Source organism: Passer domesticus, chromosome 4 (genome assembly GCF_036417665.1).
Source record: "Passer domesticus isolate bPasDom1 chromosome 4, bPasDom1.hap1, whole genome shotgun sequence".
NCBI lineage: Eukaryota > Metazoa > Chordata > Aves > Passeriformes > Passeridae > Passer > Passer domesticus.
The window spans coordinates 81,933,798-81,952,998 of NC_087477.1; the positions used below are offsets into that span (position 1 = coordinate 81,933,798).

The following is a 19,201-nucleotide window of genomic DNA, read 5'->3' on the forward strand; positions in this document are numbered from 1 at the left end:
CACTGCAAAAAAGGAAAGTAACAATGACATTTGCAGGAAAACATGAGGAGATGTGTTATTACACAACCTTCAAAAGTCACCTTACGTGTTCGCCCTATAACAGAACCACAAAACTGCTCTGAATCAACTTGATAAAATCAAAACATTGAGTTAAAAGTAAAAGAACAGTTCAGAACATGGCAAAGATTAAATGCTTAAGTGTAAAAGGATAAGATTTTTTTTATTTTATTTTTCAGAAGCTCTATCAAGACACAGAGTGGCAAATTCCTATAGCAGATTTATCTCATTGCCATACATCAGATGTCCTGAATGTACCTCAAATCAGACTAAATTAAAAACAATGCTGTGGCAAGGACTGCTAGTACAGTCTTTTCTCAAAAAAAGCATTTTAGAATCACTACAAATCAATAAATGGAAGCTCTTCACCACATGGAATAGGCAACAAAGAAATCTCCTGTGCTGTTTTTCTGTCCAAATGTATAAATTTAAGGCAAATCTACCTGTCAGTCTGAAATTAGGTTTAAGAAAACACCAAATGAAACAGTGGTAATTTTTTTTTTGCCTTCATGCCAATCTGGTTTTTTGGTGATCAGTGTAAGCAGAGCTGCACCAACCTGCCATGCTCCTTGGTAAAAGTGACAAGGAAAGAGCAGAGGTCACTGGAACGGCACCCTGGGAGCCCAGTGAGGATGGTGATGATCACCTGCAACACAGGAACAGGGCAAGGGAAGTCTAAACACAAAATAACCACAGAAATACTGGTGCAGACACCAAAAAGGATGTTTTCTATGATTCATATAGATTTTTCTTTCTTTTTTAAGAATCCACAGATAAACCAACCTTAAAATCAGATTTTAAAACGTTCTTAAGGGTTTATTAATGGTCAGAATGGTCTCTGAACCAGACCCCAGCAATACTGCAAGGAAAAATTATATTCCTGCTGCTTTGGCTTTGTTCTCAGCAGATTTCAAAAGCTGGGAAGCTCCAAGGAAATATTTTCTCTGAAAATGCTATTTAAAGCCCACCTTCAACTGGACAATTGTTATTGCCCCTATAGAGAAAGGAGTGTTGTACAGATAATATCAGCAAATGTTAAATATCATGTGCTACCTCTATGCTATTTAAAGGACTTTTATGTTCCAGAGAACAATTCAGTTAAATTATTCAGCAATTCATAAAAACAAGCTGCTGCTTTAGGGCAAAGTCTCTCAGGACATTAGAGAAAACACTCGACTTAAAGATCTACACCTCATTTTCTGCCTCTACTTCATCAGGCTGAAAGGCCATTTGCACTTCCAAAAGATTGTTTAAATGGAAAAGAATGAAGTATATAACCAGGAAAACAAGACAAAAAACTGGTGGTAGTGGAGGAGGAGGCAGAGCATGGCTGAACATGATTAGTGTTTTATCACACTACAACAGAACTACTGACAGAATATTCCAAATATTCTACATGAGGAATTATTGTGGAATTATTTCCTTACCTTACCACCTTCTGCTTTGCTGTCAGAAATGGTTTCTGACTGTTGGAGAAGGACAGGAAGATGTGCCCTCATCACTGGTTTGGTGCTGACACTGCTGACTGTGAAGTGTTGCACAAACCTTCCAAAAATAAAAGGTTTACTTCTTTACAATTGACAGCAAAAATTTCATCCATATAAATAACTGGGAAATTACTAAAACAAGAGTATGAAAAGGTCAAGCTAGAAAAGAAATAATTCATCTCAGAATAAAAACATCCTAGGGTAAAGAGAGAATTATTTAAGAAACATTTTTAGATGGCTATCACATTTTTGTCTCATTTCTGACAGAATTAATCCCTTGAACACAAAAGTAATTTCTCACCTCTCCAATCCTGGAATGGCAGCAGACAGCTTCAGCTCCCTGCATCTTTCCCCAGAAGCAAAAGACAAGGCATTGAAAAGCTTCTGGACACTGGAATGCCTAAAAGAAGGAAATTAATTAATTAGTTAAAGGAGAAACCTAAAAATTTCTCTTCTTTAAACCACATGGGTATATATTAAACAGTACCAAAAAAAATTGAGTGTTGCACTAAGAATGCACCATTTTTTAAAAAGAATTATTATCAAAACCAATAAATAACAGCATTTTTCTGATTGCAGCTTCTGTGTAACTGCACTGCAGTGGCAGGAACTTACAGCCTCTTTTGTTCCTCAGACAGGAATTCTTCTGGGACAACCCTTAAAGATAATCCTGAGTTTGTCTGGTTTTGCCATGCAGAGAAAACCTGGAACAAACCAGATCTATGCATGAGTGTCATTATTTTCCCAAATTTGCTGTGAATTTATTTAGGAATTGGTTTTGCTCACCTAAAAAAACAGACACATTGTCACAAGCCATTAAATATTGCACAATAAAGGTTTTCCTGCAAGAGAAGCTGTGGCTGCCCCATCCCTGGAAGTGTCCAAGTGTTGGATGGGGCTTGGAAAAACCTGGGAGAGTGGAAGGTTCCCTGCCCATGGCAGAGGGTTGGAATGAGATGTGCCTTGAGGCCCCTTTCAATTTTAGGATTCAAATGCACTGATCAGATTTTGCAACCTTTTCTTTGGCTAGCCTGGAAGTGCTTCAGGAATTTATTGAAATGGCCTCGTTTTCCCTGATAGAAATGTTGATGTTTATAGCCCAAGTGCTCTACAGCAGGAACTGAATTAATTCAAGTCTCTTTGAAGCACTGCTGTAATTTTCATGAGGTGAGATTGCAGCAATCATTACTCGAAATTGAAGAAAAACTCTGCTCCCTCCCAAAAGAAAAGGAAACCCTTCGTTTCTCCAGGGAATGTTTTGGCTCCCATCCAATTGCTCCAGCCAAGACACATTAATCTGAATGGCATTGGGAACCTAGAAATCAGATTCAGATGAATCACAAAGTCCTGTCAGTGTTTGGAATTTCCCTTCTTTTCATAAGTAAAGGCAACAGCCATTGTCATTTTTCACAATAACTGTCTGCAAGACAAAACAACTGGGGGGGGACACGACTGCTTTCCATTAAAAACACAGCATCCCAAACACAAGGGTAGGAGATAAAAACCATCAAAATAAAATATACTTTTGATATTAACAAAGGCAATATTGCTCATGCAGAAGGATCCACACAACTCAAGAAACAACCACTTCAAAACACACAGAAGGGACTCAAAGAAATGCCTGGGAGAGATGGAAAAAAGGAATGGTCAAGGGAAATTTGTGTTCTGTAAGAGTCAAAGGGTTGGGGATAAAGTGAAAATATAGGTCAGGCTAACAAGTGTTAGAAATATAGAAATATATCAGGTCCAGAAGAAATATATCAGGCTCTTTTGTATAATTCAAGGAAAGTGTAAGAAAGAGCTGCTATGGCATGAAAGAAAAAAATGAGAGAAATCAACACATCCCAAAACCTAAACAAATTTTCCTCCTGTACCATTTAGAGTGAGGATGGCAAAGGCATCACCTCGTTCTACACAGCAGATTTCACCTCCTGGGCTCAACATCTCAGTTTTTAACAAACCCAGATTTGGGTAACAGGGCACTTGCAATTCCCTAATTCCAGGAGGCTTGGAATAATCAAAGTACAGCTCCAGTGAGTGAGGTATCAAACCAGATAATTGAGAAGAGTAGAAGCAGCACCTAAATTTCAGTGAATCTTTGTAATCTGTGGGCACACAGACTTTTAGAAAGAATTTTGGAGGAAATCAATAAACACCTGAAGGTAAATACTGACAAAACACAACAATATATTTCCATGGTTTACACAATCAGGTGGAGTCAATTTGATGAAGAGTTTTGTTCATGAGAGAACATTCTGAAGACAAAAGATTTGTTTCATCTGCTTGAGCAAAGCAACTGGTGTGGTGCCAAATGAGAAACTTAAACTGCCCAAAATGAACATCAGTGTGGAACTGTTCACCAAAAAATTAACTCAAAGGAGAACAGGAATAAATAGCCCTGAGAAAAATCAACAGAAGAAACAAATACCCTGATCTCATATACTACAAACAGTTTGGGTATCTACAGCCAAAAAACAGATCAAAAGAAAAGCATTACAACTATCAGAAGAAAAAAGAACATTTTATAGGCATAGATTGAAAAGAATCTGGTTTTGTTTTATTAGGCCAAATAAAGCAGAAAGAATAGGTCTGAGATTTGTGAGTATCTCGAGGATGTGTTCTGGTAAAGAAAAATAAAACAGATATAGAAGTAGCATTAATAAAACAGGCTGAAAATTCAAATACAAACAAACAACAGATTGCCAACCATTCACAGAGTGGAACAGTGGGAGGAATTTAAACACTTAAGATAAAAGGAGGAGACATTTTATGGGACCATTAATAGGACCAGTGGGGACTACTCACTGAGCTAGGTGGTCTTTTCCAACCCAGTGTGATGAGCACATCCTAAAACCCTTGTGAAGCCCTAAAATCTCCAGGCTCATTTCCTCAAAAGCACTATTGTTATAAAGTTGGGTTTATTAAAAGCCTCTGCAGCACAATGCATGAAGCCAATCTACTTAGGGAATAATACAATGCCATATGGGAGACTGAAAAACTTCAACTCCACTTCCCCAAGGATCACGATCCAAATGTGTCTGACCACAAAAACACACAATGGAACCTCTGCCACTCCATACAATCCCTGCAGCAAATTAGACACCAGAAATGCAGCTCAGAAAAGGAGATTTTAGAGCCCTGGCTGCCTTCAGAAGGCAAAGTGAAAGCACATGGGAGCATTAAACACAACGAGCAGCACCATCACTGGAAATTCATACAGGATTTTGAGTTTCTCACACATCTTAAACACACAGAGCAATTATGTGGTTTCTCCCCCACCCCAACCAAACTTTTTTTTACTTTACCTGTGAATAAAAAGCTTTATAAATCTTTCTTTTGGGGAAAAGTGCAATCATCAGGAAGTTGTTCTGGGTGTGGAATTCAATGGGGAGATAAGGGAGCAGGGAACTTTTGAAGTCTATAAAGAGTGCAGCAACAATGCTGTTGGAATCCTGGAAAAGAAAGAAACAGGACATGTTAAAATTAATATTTTTTACTTTGCATGGCACAGGGATGGAGCAGCAGGGGTGCAGCACCCCTGAGTTTCCACTCTGCAGCTACTGGAAATATCACAAGCTCAAAGGATCTGAGTCTGAGTGAAGCACTAAACTTTTGTCCTGAAAACAAAGCTTAAATTTTAATATCTTCTCATGTCCACACCAAAATCTAGACCTTTCCTCTGCTACTGCTTCAAACAACAAACTTTTTGTCTACACCCACATGTCCAACACAGACAGCAGATGAAAAATTAATTCAATGCCACCTAAAAAGGTGACAAGGGAGGCTGAAGCCCTCAGGTTGTGTTTCCCTCAGAAACACAGAACTCAAGTTTCATTTTTGTGCTGAGAAAACACTGACTTATTTTTCTTGGGTTATTTTTTAGTTTGTTTTGTTTTGTTTTGTTTTTCCCAGAGTGGTGGGAGATGTCCCATCCCTGGAAGTGCTCAAGGCCAGGCTGGATGGGGCTTGGAGCAACCCAGGAAAGTGGAAGGAGCTCCAAGGCAGGGGGTGGAACAAGATGGTTTTTAGGGTCCCTTCCAACCCAAACCATTCCATGACTGTGGAATCCAGGACAGGATTTTATATACAAATCTGCATGATGCTGAAGTGTTTTATATTCAAGTCCTTTTCACATCAAAGGTTTAGAAAATCAGAACAATTTAGAAGCATGAAGCATTTCTGGGAAATGGGAATTCAGTTATGTAGGGCTCAAATCAGAATTTTAGTGGCATCCCCTTCACTTTCAATAGAAAGGGGCAAAGAACTCACTGTGCTCATTGTTGAGAAGAAAAAGCTCAAGTTGGGGAACTGTTACATAAGAATTGGTATCAACTCAGAGACATTTGCAAACAGAATTTCTCTGCTTTGCTGACTGAAGGATTAATCATAAAAATAATCCTCTCAAAGTCACTGAGGTCACTGAAGAACATACAAAAATATTCTCCTCAAAGAGAACAATTTCTTTTAACAGAAAATGATTTTTGGAACAGAATTCACAGATCCTGGATTCTGCAGGACGGTTTGGAGATTTCCTGAGAAGTGACTCCAAGGCCAACTCATCCACGCTGCTGTCAGCACGAGAAATGTCCAACAAAATCTGCTCCTGGAAAACATTTTGGGCTCCACAAATTGAAAAAAGCTGAAAAGCAGCAGCAGCAGCAATAATCCCCACGGACACAAGGTTGAAAGGAGCCAGCTCCAAGTTTTACAAGATGTTAATGTCGTTGTGAAATCTAAATATTGCTGGGTAATATTTGTTCCCTGATGAATGGCCAGAATCTCCCCTGCCCTCCATGCATGAGTCCCAGGGATTTCAGGAGCTCAGGGGCAGCTCAGTGCCCAGTTCCCCACAGCACAGGAGTCTGCAGCACATGCAGGAGCAGAATTACAGATATTTCCAGGTTAAAAAGAAGAATATCTCACAGGCATCATGCTAAAGCTGCTGAAAAACCTGCATTTTGCATCACTTCAAAGTGATGTGTCTTTCATTTTAATATATCTTTTTTTTTGTGTTAATTGTATCTTTTATTTTAATCAGAGAATTAAATTCTCCTTTTTCTTTTCCACCAATATTGCTGCTAGAACTTTTGGAAAGAGCAACCAACGATTCCCTTGCTTCTCCTGTCACTTCTTAACAGTTTCAAAACCCTCCACCCTCATATTCTGCCAAGTCAGTAGAACAATAATACACTCCCTGTCAAGGCTTAGCTTCACACAAAAACCTGGCATCATTTCAAGAATGATGGCCAGGTCCCAGAAATAGCAACTTTTATGAAAGTGAGTGTCTTGACTCAAACAATCACAGGAAGGTCAGTGTTAAAATAGCTTCTTAAACGAGGGGCAATCAATATGATGTCCAAGAAAAGGCAGCTAAGGTAAGACTCTCTGAGCTGCTGTGTTTTCATCTCAATTGAATCACATTTTTATTGTATTTTACTGGTTTCCTGTATTGTGGGATGAAATCACCCAGCACAATGCTGCAGGAGGCCGTTGAATAAATGGGGAATACTGTACCTGAACAAAAGGAAAACTAAAGGAAACTGATTTTTTTTTTCCTCACTGTTTAGGAAACAGTAACCAACACAAATAATCTCTTTTCCACCCTGAAGAAGTGATGGTTAACCCAGTGTTTCTGCCTCGAGGTGGACAGAGCTGAGCTGCCCTAATTAACCTCTCAATTGCCACTGAGCCTGAACACTGCCCTGGTGGCCAAGTGAGAGATTCAAACATATTTTTAATAAAAGGCAACATTTTACCTTCCAAAACACCCTATGAACTCTTCTCTGTCCATCCCTTCACATTGTGAGATGTTTGATGAATGTCGTGTTCTGTAATTTTTCTTTTAACAAAAAGCAGTTTTCACACTGTTAACAGCACATTGCTAACTCCAATACAAAATTCTCTCCTCCTTATTCACTAAATTCAGTTAATCAGCACCAAAACTGCAGTGATTTGCATCAGTTATTACAGCTGTACAGATTATTAAATATAAACTTTGTACCAGGACCCAATAGAATTATTGTTAAAAATTGATGGAAACTTTATGACAGAAGAAAAGACAAAATACTCACCCCATCATAGAGAGAAATGGAACTCATGTGGTTCTTGGAAATGGAAATGCTGCCGTGGTGGGGATCACAGAACAGAATTCCATCAGAAAAGAAATACAGTTTGCCTAGAATTTGAAGGAAAAAGAATTGTATGAGGTGTAAATCAACATTTCAGCTTCTCATGATGACTGTCTTGTCTTCCTGAGGAAGAAATCTATGTTCCTGCAGGATTTTGTTGCATTTAACAAGCAGTAGATTTGATTTTGGATAAAATTTAGCAATATTTATTTTGTTTTTATGAAATAAAAATATTTATTTTATTTGAGATAATATTTACAACCATTCACTCTTTACTGGATCTCATTACCAAGGGCAGGAATCATGACTATGATCTGAGTTCATCTGACCCCACAGAACCACTTATCATAAATATTCTGAGGCACTTTTTTTAAATTAAAAGCAAAAAACATCCATCCCGCCAAATTTCAAACTTCCAGAACTAGAAAATTGACAATACAAGAACTTAAGTAAAGACTGCATCCAAAACAATTGAAAATTGAATATTGTAACAAACTGAAGTGTAAAAATGTTTAAATAGAAAATTTAAACACTAAGTTTTAATTAAACTTTAAAAAAAAATTAACAGCTACTTTTTAAATTAAAATTTAACCTAATAATTAAAATTTTTGGAGCAACCTGGGCTAGTGAAAAGTGTCCCTGCCCATGGCAAGAGGTTGGATCTAAATGTTCCTGGAGGTCCTTTCCAGCTCAAACTATTCCATGAATTTTATGCACCTTTTGCACCTCATAGTGCCAGACTACAGGGCTGCAACCTCAGCAGAGCCCAGATTTGAGCACAACAAACTGGAGAACAAAATCAGCTTCACTGTCACATAACACCTAAAAAAATTTCATGTTCCTTGCAGTGTTTCATAATGTTCTTTATAGCACCTAACTCTAACTCTCCAGCTCAAGAGTTGGTAAAACACTGATCTTCACAAATCTCAAAAAAAAAAAAAATTTAATTTAAAAAAAAAAGAAAAAAGTTAATTGCTCCTTTGGGGGCACACAGAGCCAGATTTAACAAAGCAAAAAAATAAAAAAAATCCAGTGTTCTCTAGTTATTTACTGAGTGAACAAGTGCCCACAGCACTGCATTGCAAAACAGCTGAACATCACACTCTGCATTAACCTCTTCTCTTTGAAATCTGATCAATTAGAGCAAAAGCAGCTGCCCTTATGTGAGGGTTGCTGTTTAATTGCCTTGCACATCATTATTTATCCTCCACACTCCAGGGCAAAGACAATAAAGCTGAAGGTTCTCCTCTAAAAACTGTCAGCACCAAGCACTTAATGTCAGATATTGAGCACCTCCTGCTGCACATCAGAACTGTGACAGCAGCACCTCCTCTGGATAAAATATAGAAATATATAGAATAGAAAATATTGTGTCTTAAAAAGAATCTATTAATTCAAGGCACAAGGAGGGAGGGAAATCTAACAGCCCTATCAAATTGTTTTCAGTCTTATTCCTGGGATATTCATGTTGTTTAAGTTCTTGAAGGAAAAGGCACCAAAAAAAGAGGAATAATCCAAGACTTTTTGATACAATATTCTTGTATCAAAAAGCTGTAACTGGATTGGATCTGAGAAGGACCAAAATCAGGCATTTTTCTGTGCCACAGTGAGCAGCTGAGCTGACAAACTCTGAATTCCTGAGAGAAAATGACAGTGGCAGAAACCTGGAACACGTCAGCTCCAGGAGGAGGCTTTGAAAGGAATATTTGCCTTCTCCTCCTGAGCTGGGAGCTCACAGCACTTCTGCAATGGCCAATTCTTCCAACCTCATGTTTGTGAGACACAGAAAAGGCAGAAAACATCTGGCAGCTCATCTGTCAAGGACAGGAGGAGCCAGTTGGGAAGGTGAGCTGTGGGGAAAAGCCTCCTCCCACCTGGCAGGTCTGCAAAGCTCTGCAGGAATTCTCCTTCCAGGACATTCAGGCAGAGGTTGGGGACAAAAAACAGACATGGAATTATGCACAAGAAAGCTGTGTTTAAGTTGAAATGGAAAGTTTAAGATGATGGCACAGTTTGGCTCACTAGAGTGTGAATCTCAGAACCTCTCTCCTGTTTAAAACAAAATAAAAACCCACCAAAACAACAAAAAAACAAGCAAAAAAACTCAACTACATCTCACCTTCTGCAGGCATGGCCTGTGGGTTGCTGGAACAGATATAAACTCCATCACCCCCAGTGAGTAAAGTGCCCAGGAAAGATTTGTCCTCCTAAACAGGGAAAACCAAACAAAAACATCACAGACTGGATCAAGGACCAATCCAAGCAGGAACATTTTCTCCTGATTTTGCTCCAAGAGAAAATATTTTATTTTCAAACAGCATCAGTCAAGAACTTTGAAAGAGTTTTATCCTGCATGGATACAGAAGGAGCAGGGAAAGAGAGCAAGGCAAGAGGATAATTTTTAAAAGCCCTCCTCCCCATTTTGGCTTTGCCAGCAGCTATGAAGTTACAAGTTATTGTCACAACCACAAGGCTGAGCTTTTTGTTTTTAGTTTGTCCATCTACTGAGCTAAAAGTATATTACATGAAAATAAATCTATTTATAATGAACATGCCTGGGAACCACAAATTGCACCACAAATGTGAAACTCATGTGATTTAAGATGTTTCCAGATTCCAAACTCTTTTTTTTCCCTAGTGCTTAGAGTGTTTTCCTTTAGACATTAGCATGCTAATTAAGTTAAAAGAAAGTTGCATCAAGTTTTAGGGGCTTTTGGAGACACATGAGCTCCATGAGTAATGCTTAGTGAGACTTCCATGAAATCATAGTTTTATTAGGACTCTTTTTGCTCTTAGGTTTTATGATTCTTTGAAATAAAGAAACCCTCAAACTTTTACACACAATATATTATTTTGTATGTCAAAGTTTGAAAAAGCCAGGGCAGAACAGGCAAGTCTTGTAGAAGAGAAGTAACACACATAATAAAAAGAGAGTCTGGTAGTAGCTCAAGTTTTTCAAATACAGTGTAACTTCTTTAATTTAACAAAAAAAATTTAATTTTACCTTCAATACTTGCTGTGCCTTTTCAGACAATTTCACATCACTGTCTTCAACCTGCAGCCAGAAACAGCTTCCATTTGAATTGTGATTTATATAAATAAAGTAAGTTTAACATTAAATAAAAAGCATTAAACAAGTTTTGAGGCCAACAAGAACCTCAGGTACCACAGACAGAAAAAGCCCTGAGCCCAGAGAGTTTTAAAACCAATTTTGTGCTCTTAATACTGTGTTACCATGGGACAACAATAATTTCTTGCACCACATTCACCCCATTAAATTGTTTTATAGACTAAAATATTATATAGGTAGAAAGTATGCAGTTTTATTTTTTATTACTGTTCAGGCATGCATTGCCAAAGGGCAATGCCCAGATGGAATTTTCAATTCTTTGGAATTCCATCTCTCACACAGGGTAGTGCATCAGAGGTCTTGAATCAGACTTTGCTTTCTTTTGGGCTGATCTAAAATGCCCCACAATAAACAGAATTTTCAAAAGTCACACTGTGCACTTCAAAAACAACCAGACCTTTAAAAAGATAAAAATCTGACGAGATGAAAATGAAAATTATAATAGTAATAGTAGTAATAATAATAATAACAATAATAATTACTATAATTTAAAATTATAATTGAATTTTAAATAATAATTATAATTTTAAACTCCTGTTATGCATGGAACCATCACTTTGTTTCCACTTAATTTTTCACTTATTGTCCAAATCTAAAAAACCAGAGCATGTTAATATTACAACTTTGTGTTTCAATGCTCAGGTTCCAGATTTTCCCTCGGCCCAGCCCAGCCCCAGAGCAAGTTTTGCCCTGTGGATGAGCTGAGTTGAGGCTCTGTGCTCTCACTCACCAGCCAGGAAGCAAATCTTGGGATAGCTGCAGTCAGGATAACGTGCCTGGAGTCTGGCTGGATGCTGCCATCTGCAGGGAAGCCATGGGAAACAAAGCAGTGCAATCAGGGAATTATTAAGGTTGGAAAAGACCTCCAAGATCACCAAATCCAACCTCTGACCTAATATCACCATGGCCACCAAACCAATACCACCCTCATACTTCAGAATGCCCAGTATGTTACTTTTAAGACTTGAAATTGCTTTAGTAAATATGAAAATCTTATTATTTTAAGGATTTCTGAGGGTTTAAATGAAGCTTTCACAGCAGAGTAACTCCCAGTCTTCTTGTGCTACAGAGTTCCAAAAAATCCTGATTTATCCTGATCTTTCCATGGCTTCTTCCTTTGCTCTTAGTGTTCCAAACCCATCAGGGTAAGAACAAAAACATCCATTGGAATTCCTTTGGCTCTCCCAGCACAGGAAAAGAGTGGTGCTGAATTTCAGAATTGAAACCACTCACCTTTTTCTTTGACCTGTATCTGTGATGTCAGGAAGGACTCTGAAAACACAACAGATCCCAAGCATCCTCTGCCTGTGAGCAGGTCTGGAATGTCAAACACCATCATGGATGCCTGCAGCCATCCAGCAGTTGGAGGGAAGAGAAAGCAGAACTTGAAATATTTCAATTGAAAAAGCAAAATTTGTATTTTTCAAACATCCTAAACCACTATTTCTATGTTGTGGTTAAAGCCTGAGATCATAAATGTGTGTTCATGTTTTATTCTGAATTCTGACTTCTTGTTAAACCTGGTCCAGCATCTGAAATCTCTCTCATGTCTCCTCTTACACTTGTATTCACATAAAAATCTCAGTATGCCCCAGTAAAACAGACAATTGAGCTCTATTTTCTAATTAAATAAATAAATATTATTATTTCTTACCGTTTTGATCAAACTCAGGCTGTCCTCGTTATCTAATGGAGTAATTCTAGAACAACAATGATAATTACATTTTTTAAATTACATCATCTTTCTGTGACTCCACAGCAGCCAAAAAAGCTGGTTTATTTTAAAATAAACACTTATTTGTGCAGGTCATTTCAGTCAATTAGTGTGGGGATTAAATAAGCACAGTCTGTAATATCAACTAATTAAAAAGCATTTTTAAAAGGAAACTCTTAATGAGCTCATGCTGCTTCTACTCATTAACAGTTAATAAAAATTAGTCTGCCCAACTGCTTTTTGTTCCTTTTAATGTTTTTAAGATTCCACAGAATTACAGATATGAAATCACTCAACTACTTCATACACAAAAGTACTGAGCACACCTTGTGTGAAATAATCAAACACAAAGGTTTTTGCAGGAGTTCCAAGTGGAGAAAAATTTATTTATTAGTGCATGAAAAGCACTAATCAATAACAAAAAGTGGTAAGACAGTGATACAAACCTGCCATGGTTGTTCACAGCCTGGATTTGAAAAGCAATTTTGGAGCTGTAGGATAGAAATTGTACAGGTGAAATGTGTGGTTTATATTTTTTTAATGGAGAAAATAAGCAAGAATAGACTTAAAGCAAAAGAAGTGATTAAGAAAACTGGAAAATGCAATCATTATAAGGATTTTTATAGGCTGAATGCATTATGAAATCCTGAAATCTGGCAGTTGGACAAGCTCAGTTTAAAATTAATATTTTTCAGTTTATAATTTATATTTTTTTCCCCAAAGAAGCCAAATGAGCAACTCTGGCAATACACACCGTAAAGCAGATTTCAGCTGTGCTAAGCCAAGGGTGTCTAACACAGACAGCAGCACCTGCTCTGCCACCTCCTTTGCCTGAAAAAAGGAAATAAAAATTAAAACATCCTTTCCCAAATCCCAGCAGCTCCAGGAGCACCCTAAGACCAACAAGAGACACTAAACAGTGACACACTGATGCACCAGGCTAAAATCTGTTCTTTCACAGATCTCATTTGCCTTACTATGAGGTCAGGAAAATTCATGAGAAGATGGAAAACCAACTGGAGACGGGTAAAATTAGACACACTCTGAAATCTCTCTTTTATTTTATTTTTTTTTAAACAGAATTCAGAGACCAGGGTTTGAACCTTGTGTTATTCCATTGAGCCAAACACGGGAATTCTTTTGGATTTCTTTTCGGTTTGCACGTAAATCTCACACTGCAAGCAATCCAAATCAACAATTACAGAGAGAGAACAATTAAATTTCATTTACCAACTTCATTTACCTTGGATTCAGTGGAAGTTTTAGCATAGCACTCAATGCCAGCAAGCACAGCCTCTACAACAGCAGAATATATTTGCGACAACAGCGTACTGAAGAGAAATACAAACACAACATTTACTGGACAGGCAGAGTTTTCTTCCTCCTCTCTTTAAAGGAGCAGTTTTTCCTCTCATTGCACAACTCCCTTAATAATAAGGAAGGGGTCTTTGTTGGAATAAATAGTTTTATATTTAAGCTTTCTGTTTAAGAAAATTCAATTAGAGCGAGGAAATTGCTCAAATTACAGGATATTTTTAGGGAAATAACTCTTGATATAAATGTATCTGGTGCTTTTGTTAGACAGGAATAAAAAATGTGTTTTACTGTTGCTTTTTGCTGCAGGTGGGTTTAAGAATCACATCCTAAAAGCAGGGCCTGGAGTGACAGAGGGAATGGCTTCACATTGACAGGAGGGAGGGATAGATGGGATCCTGAATTGTTCCCTGAGAGGGTGGGGAGGCCCTGGGATGGAATTCCCAGAGAAGCTGTGGCTGCCCCTGGAAGTGTCCAAGGCCACTTGGAAGTGTCCAAGGGCTTGCAGCCACTTAGGACAGTGGAAGGTGTCCCTGCTGTCCCTCCCTTTCCTAGCAGAATATTGGAATGAGATGATCTTTAAAGATCTCTTCCAACCCAAACCATTCCACAATTCCATGAAATCTCCATCCCAGCTTAGTCCAATTCCCTTCTTAACAGAGGACTGAAAAAATGGTACAGAAATAAACCAAAGTCAGGTGAAGCCAGGAGTGACTTTGTATTATTGACACATTTACAGCTCCAGAACCACTGGGGAAAAACCCCTCGTGTGCCCAACCAAGGAACATCAGCCTCTGTTTTCCTGCTGAATTACAACCAAAAGATGAGCAGACCAATAAAATTACTCCCTAATTTTTAAGTTTTCTCATCACTCCACTGCCAATATTGAGGGAGGGAAGAGTGGGGAGGAAAGAGAAGGAAACAGCATTTAAGCCAAATGCAAAGCATTCCTGAAGGATGGAAAAAAAGCATCTGAAGATCCCAACCATGGAGGAACCTCAAAATGCACCAAAGCTTGTCTTGGATCATCCCCAACAGCAGCAAGTGGTTTTAAAATTCACCTTTCTCACTATTTTTTCAGGTTTCTGGATGGTAATTCCCTGTGCTTTCATATGCACTTAGCATGATTTCACTGCACCCAGCAAAGCAATGTAATTCCTTTATATTGTCATTCTTCCAGGCTTTGTAACCATTCTTATTTTCCCTCAAATTTACAGATATATTTGCAAGAAAACACCTCAGTGAGGTGTCCTTTGTCTTATTCTTCTTCCTGTTTTAACATTTTAAAGCTAGCAGTAAAAAATAAAGAGCAGCACAGGATTTATTCTGTGCTGCTTTGGAAGTATTTTCTTAAAATAAAAATAAAACAAAAAAATTATCCCAGTTTATCATTCCATTTACAGACTTGGTTTATGCACTCCAGGCAATCAGTACAGCCAAATTTGGAATGAATAGTGTTCAGAAAATACTTCTTATTTCACTTTTTATAAAATATTGACAACTGTAAGAGCAGGACAAAACTGCAAACCAAGTGAAAATCATGAGTTCAGGTTTGTCAAAAAAAGCCAATTATACTACTGTTGTTGAAATTAGGTTATTTGAACCAATACAGAGATGCTTCCAAGAAAAAGATATTATTTTTAAATTACTGCTTTTATCAACCCCTGCTTTGTTTAGAGCTTCTCTGCTCATCTTGATTAAAATGCATTCAGTGCAAAGAATTTTTGAAGGAGAACAAAAAATATTTTAGCAGTACATAGATGCAAGAAAAAACACCTGTTGGAGTTCAGTTTTCTTTAAAAAAAAGGAAAATCTGCTGCTCAGTGCAGTAAATCCATTTTTATGTCTCACAATTACCAAGAGCCAACAGTATTTAGTGTGACAGTACTGACACATCTTTAATATTTTCTTTATCTTGCTACCAGGTCATGCAGCTGCAAAAAGAACAGGCTCCTAAAATGATCCCAACTAATAAGGAGGACAAAAATCTCTAAGGAAAATTCTGATTTATCAAGAGAGAGAGAACAAAGCAGATTTTCTACTCTGTTCTCCAAGCTGGACAGGGATCCACAACATGCACAGGAAGTGGACATCAACATGGATAAACAAAGTGAGATTTTGAGAAGGTTAAAATGTGCAGAAGCTTTGCAGCTTCCCAAAGTTTAGGAAAAATTAAGTTGGGTTTAATTTGAACACAGTGAATTTCTTCACAAGTTTGAGAGTTCCCTGTTGGCATTTTCACTGAGCATCAGAAATCTTCCATATTGTTAATGGAACTGGTCCAAAAATTACTTTTTCTTCTATCTGTGCAAGGTGCTACAGTGTGAGAGACTGTATCTTTCAAAATTATTCAAGTGTTAAGATTCTTTTTTTTCACTACAATTTGAGCAAAATTTACTAATATTTCCTTTCCTAAAAACTCCTCATGCAACCACTGAAACTCTCCACAAGCATTTTGCCTTTGCAATCCTGTCCCATGCCCATTATTCTGAATTAAAATGTCCCTGCAGATGCCAACAGCCACTAAAAGCAGGTTTCACCTACTGCCACGAGGTAGAAAGAGAGTAGAGTTAAGGAATAATATAAAAAATTGGCAGCTTACACTTGCTCAGCTTGCTTGTGCATCTCATTGTCATTTCCTGTATTAAAACAAAAATAATAAAACAAAAATAATAATAAAAAAAAGGTTTGGTTTAAGCACTCTGAGAACATTTCTGCTGCATATCTTACATGGAATTTATCCAGTATTTTATGTTACTAGGGCAAAATTCCAATTCTCCAACCATCCTTTCTTCAGCTTTTCTGAGCCCAGTAGATATATATATATATAGATATATATATAGATAGATATATATAGATATATATATATAGATAGATATAAAACATGTATATAACATATATATTATATATAAAACACATATTATATTATATTATATTATATTATATTATATTATATTATATTATATTATATTATATTATATTATATTATATTATATTATATTATTATATATTCTATTTTTAGATGTATATGTTTTGGGGGTTTTTTTTCAAGACAACCCTAAGGACTGACTTCATCCATAGACTCTTCCAGCCACTTGAACTATATAAGAAAATGGTTTTTAAAAATTTTACATGGCTTGTTTTTATTTGGGAATACAGCTACTCTAACTCATTATACTGAGGATAAAAGAAGTGAAAGAATTTCCTTCATCCTTCTAAAAATTCTGAATTACTTGACAACTCCCAGTTTGAATTACTGCATTTTGGAGATTGTTTTTTTATAAATCCATATGGAAAATGGACTTAAATATTTGTTTAATACTTTTAAAAGGGTCTGCACACTGAGATCTGACAAATTTTACGTTCAAAACTCAGATCTGACAGATCTTACCCACAAAATCTGCAATGATTTCGTGCACTGGCTACAGAATCTACCACTCAGAAAGGAAGCAAAGCCTTTAATTGCTACAAATTTTCATGGAATCAGAGGCAATAACTGCATTATTGTGTATTTAATGCACTTACCCAGGAAAGGAATGTGAGTGGCTCCAAAAAAATAGGTCCTTGAACAAGCCAGAGGTCCCTTTGGAGATACACACTGCACTACCTAGCAGTCAGTATTAATGAGATACAAAAGACATCAGTAAAGCAAATTGGTGCAATAATTAACAATTAACTACATTGCCCTTAAGTCTTCTAAGCACTGACAGACTACAGAAGTTTACAACACAGAACTGGATTGTGAAAAAGCAACTTACGTTTTCAAAGGTCTATTTCACTTTTGACTTGACCTGAATGGTTGAAAGACTTTGGAAAGGAGATGAGCTCTGACTTGTGTTTTCAATTTCCTATGTCAACTGCTCTTTTCATGAAGAGGAAAGTGGGTCAGGTTCCCATAACTACGCTGGCACTTGGTCTTATTTACTATTTTCATGACACCCTATTAAAACAGTATCACCTGTACCTGTAAATAAACCACCTTTTTAAGAACAGCATCAGAATCTGAGGACAACAGATGGAGCAAGTACATCACAATAACACAGTACTTGCATTTTCAAAGGTATCAAATGGCATCTTATTGTTAACAAGGGAAGGAAAGACAGAATTGAAAGTGTTTTCACAGAAATAGCAGCAAATGGAGGATGAGATTTCACCAAGATGCAAAACCACTCTTTTCTCAGGCTCTGCACACGTGATTTGTGCCCAGAAGCCCCACATCCATCCATCCCTGAGGCAGCTGCACATGAAATGCTGACAATCTCATCAACTCATGGCCTCACTCATGCTCTCACTCCAGCATGGCCACATCCACCTGCTCAGGGCTCACACCACTCCCAGAGCCCCTGGAGGCAGCAGGGAGCTCTCTCCACACTCTACCTCTCTCCTCCTTCGCTGCCAAGTTGCCTTCTGGAGCCACCCAGGCCCTCCGGCCAGAGGATCCCAATTCCCTGGGGGGGCCTGCCCAGGCACGGCCCCTGCGCCGCAGACGGACCTCAGCTCATGTTTAACACCCCAGCTTTTACTGGGAAATGGAAACAGGTGAATCATGTTCAACATCCTAACTTTCACTTGGAAAAGGAAACAAGTTCATCATGTTTAACATCCCACCTTTTACTGGGAGATAGAAACAAAGTAATCATGTTTAACATCCCACCTTTACTGGGAAATGGAAATAAGTTCATCATATTTAACATCCCAACTTTCACTTGGAAAAGGAAACAAGTTCATCATGTTTAACATCCCACCTTTTACTGGGAAACAGAAACAAGTCCATCATATTTAACATCCCACCTTTTACTGGGAAATGGAAACAAGTTCATCATGTTTAACATCCTAACTTTCACTTGGAAAAGGAAACAAGTTCCTCATGTTCAACATCCCACCTTTTACTGGGAAATAGAAACAAGTTCATCACGTTTAACATCTCACTTTTACTGGGAAATGGAAATAAATTCATCACGTTTAACAACCCTGCTTTTACTGGGAAAATCATGCTCAACCACCCAGCTTTTACTGGGAAATGGAAACAAGTTAATCATGTTCAACCACCCAGTTTTTACTGGGAAATAGAAACAAGTTCATCCTGTTTAACCATCCAGATTTTACTGGGAAAATCATGTTCAACCACCCAGCTTTTACTGGGAAATGGAAACAAGTTCATCATGTTTAACAACCCAGCTTTTACTTGGAAATGGAAGCAAGTTAAGCTTTGCAACTTCATCAGAACAGTCCTGGAATTTTATGAAAGGTTTTTCAGAATTTTGTCAATAGTTGTTGAAGTACACACTGGAATTTGGATACAGGTTTATTCACAAAGGTGTTATCAAAAAAAAAAAAAAAGTGGCTTTTTATTTCTTTTTTAAGAAATGGC

At 37.6% G+C, this 19,201-nt stretch overlaps 1 protein-coding gene across 1 annotated transcript in view; it reads right to left on the reverse strand.

Annotated features, from left to right (window-relative positions):
• The window catches only part of DNAAF9 (dynein axonemal assembly factor 9), a 72,920-nt gene that overhangs the window by 23,116 nt on the left and 30,603 nt on the right, over positions 1–19,201 (reverse strand). Inside the window, exons 11-26 of the mRNA XM_064419079.1 lie at positions 17,356–17,437; positions 16,433–16,469; positions 13,760–13,847; positions 13,271–13,347; positions 12,963–13,007; positions 12,457–12,502; positions 12,036–12,147; positions 11,533–11,603; positions 10,677–10,727; positions 9,792–9,879; positions 7,616–7,719; positions 4,850–4,996; positions 2,160–2,248; positions 1,846–1,944; positions 1,485–1,602; positions 615–703 (exon numbers count right to left, since the gene is read on the reverse strand). Coding sequence (XP_064275149.1) covers positions 615–703; positions 1,485–1,602; positions 1,846–1,944; positions 2,160–2,248; positions 4,850–4,996; positions 7,616–7,719; positions 9,792–9,879; positions 10,677–10,727; positions 11,533–11,603; positions 12,036–12,147; positions 12,457–12,502; positions 12,963–13,007; positions 13,271–13,347; positions 13,760–13,847; positions 16,433–16,469; positions 17,356–17,437 — 1,343 coding nt within the window. The remainder of the gene's footprint in view (positions 1–614; positions 704–1,484; positions 1,603–1,845; positions 1,945–2,159; positions 2,249–4,849; positions 4,997–7,615; positions 7,720–9,791; positions 9,880–10,676; positions 10,728–11,532; positions 11,604–12,035; positions 12,148–12,456; positions 12,503–12,962; positions 13,008–13,270; positions 13,348–13,759; positions 13,848–16,432; positions 16,470–17,355; positions 17,438–19,201) is intronic.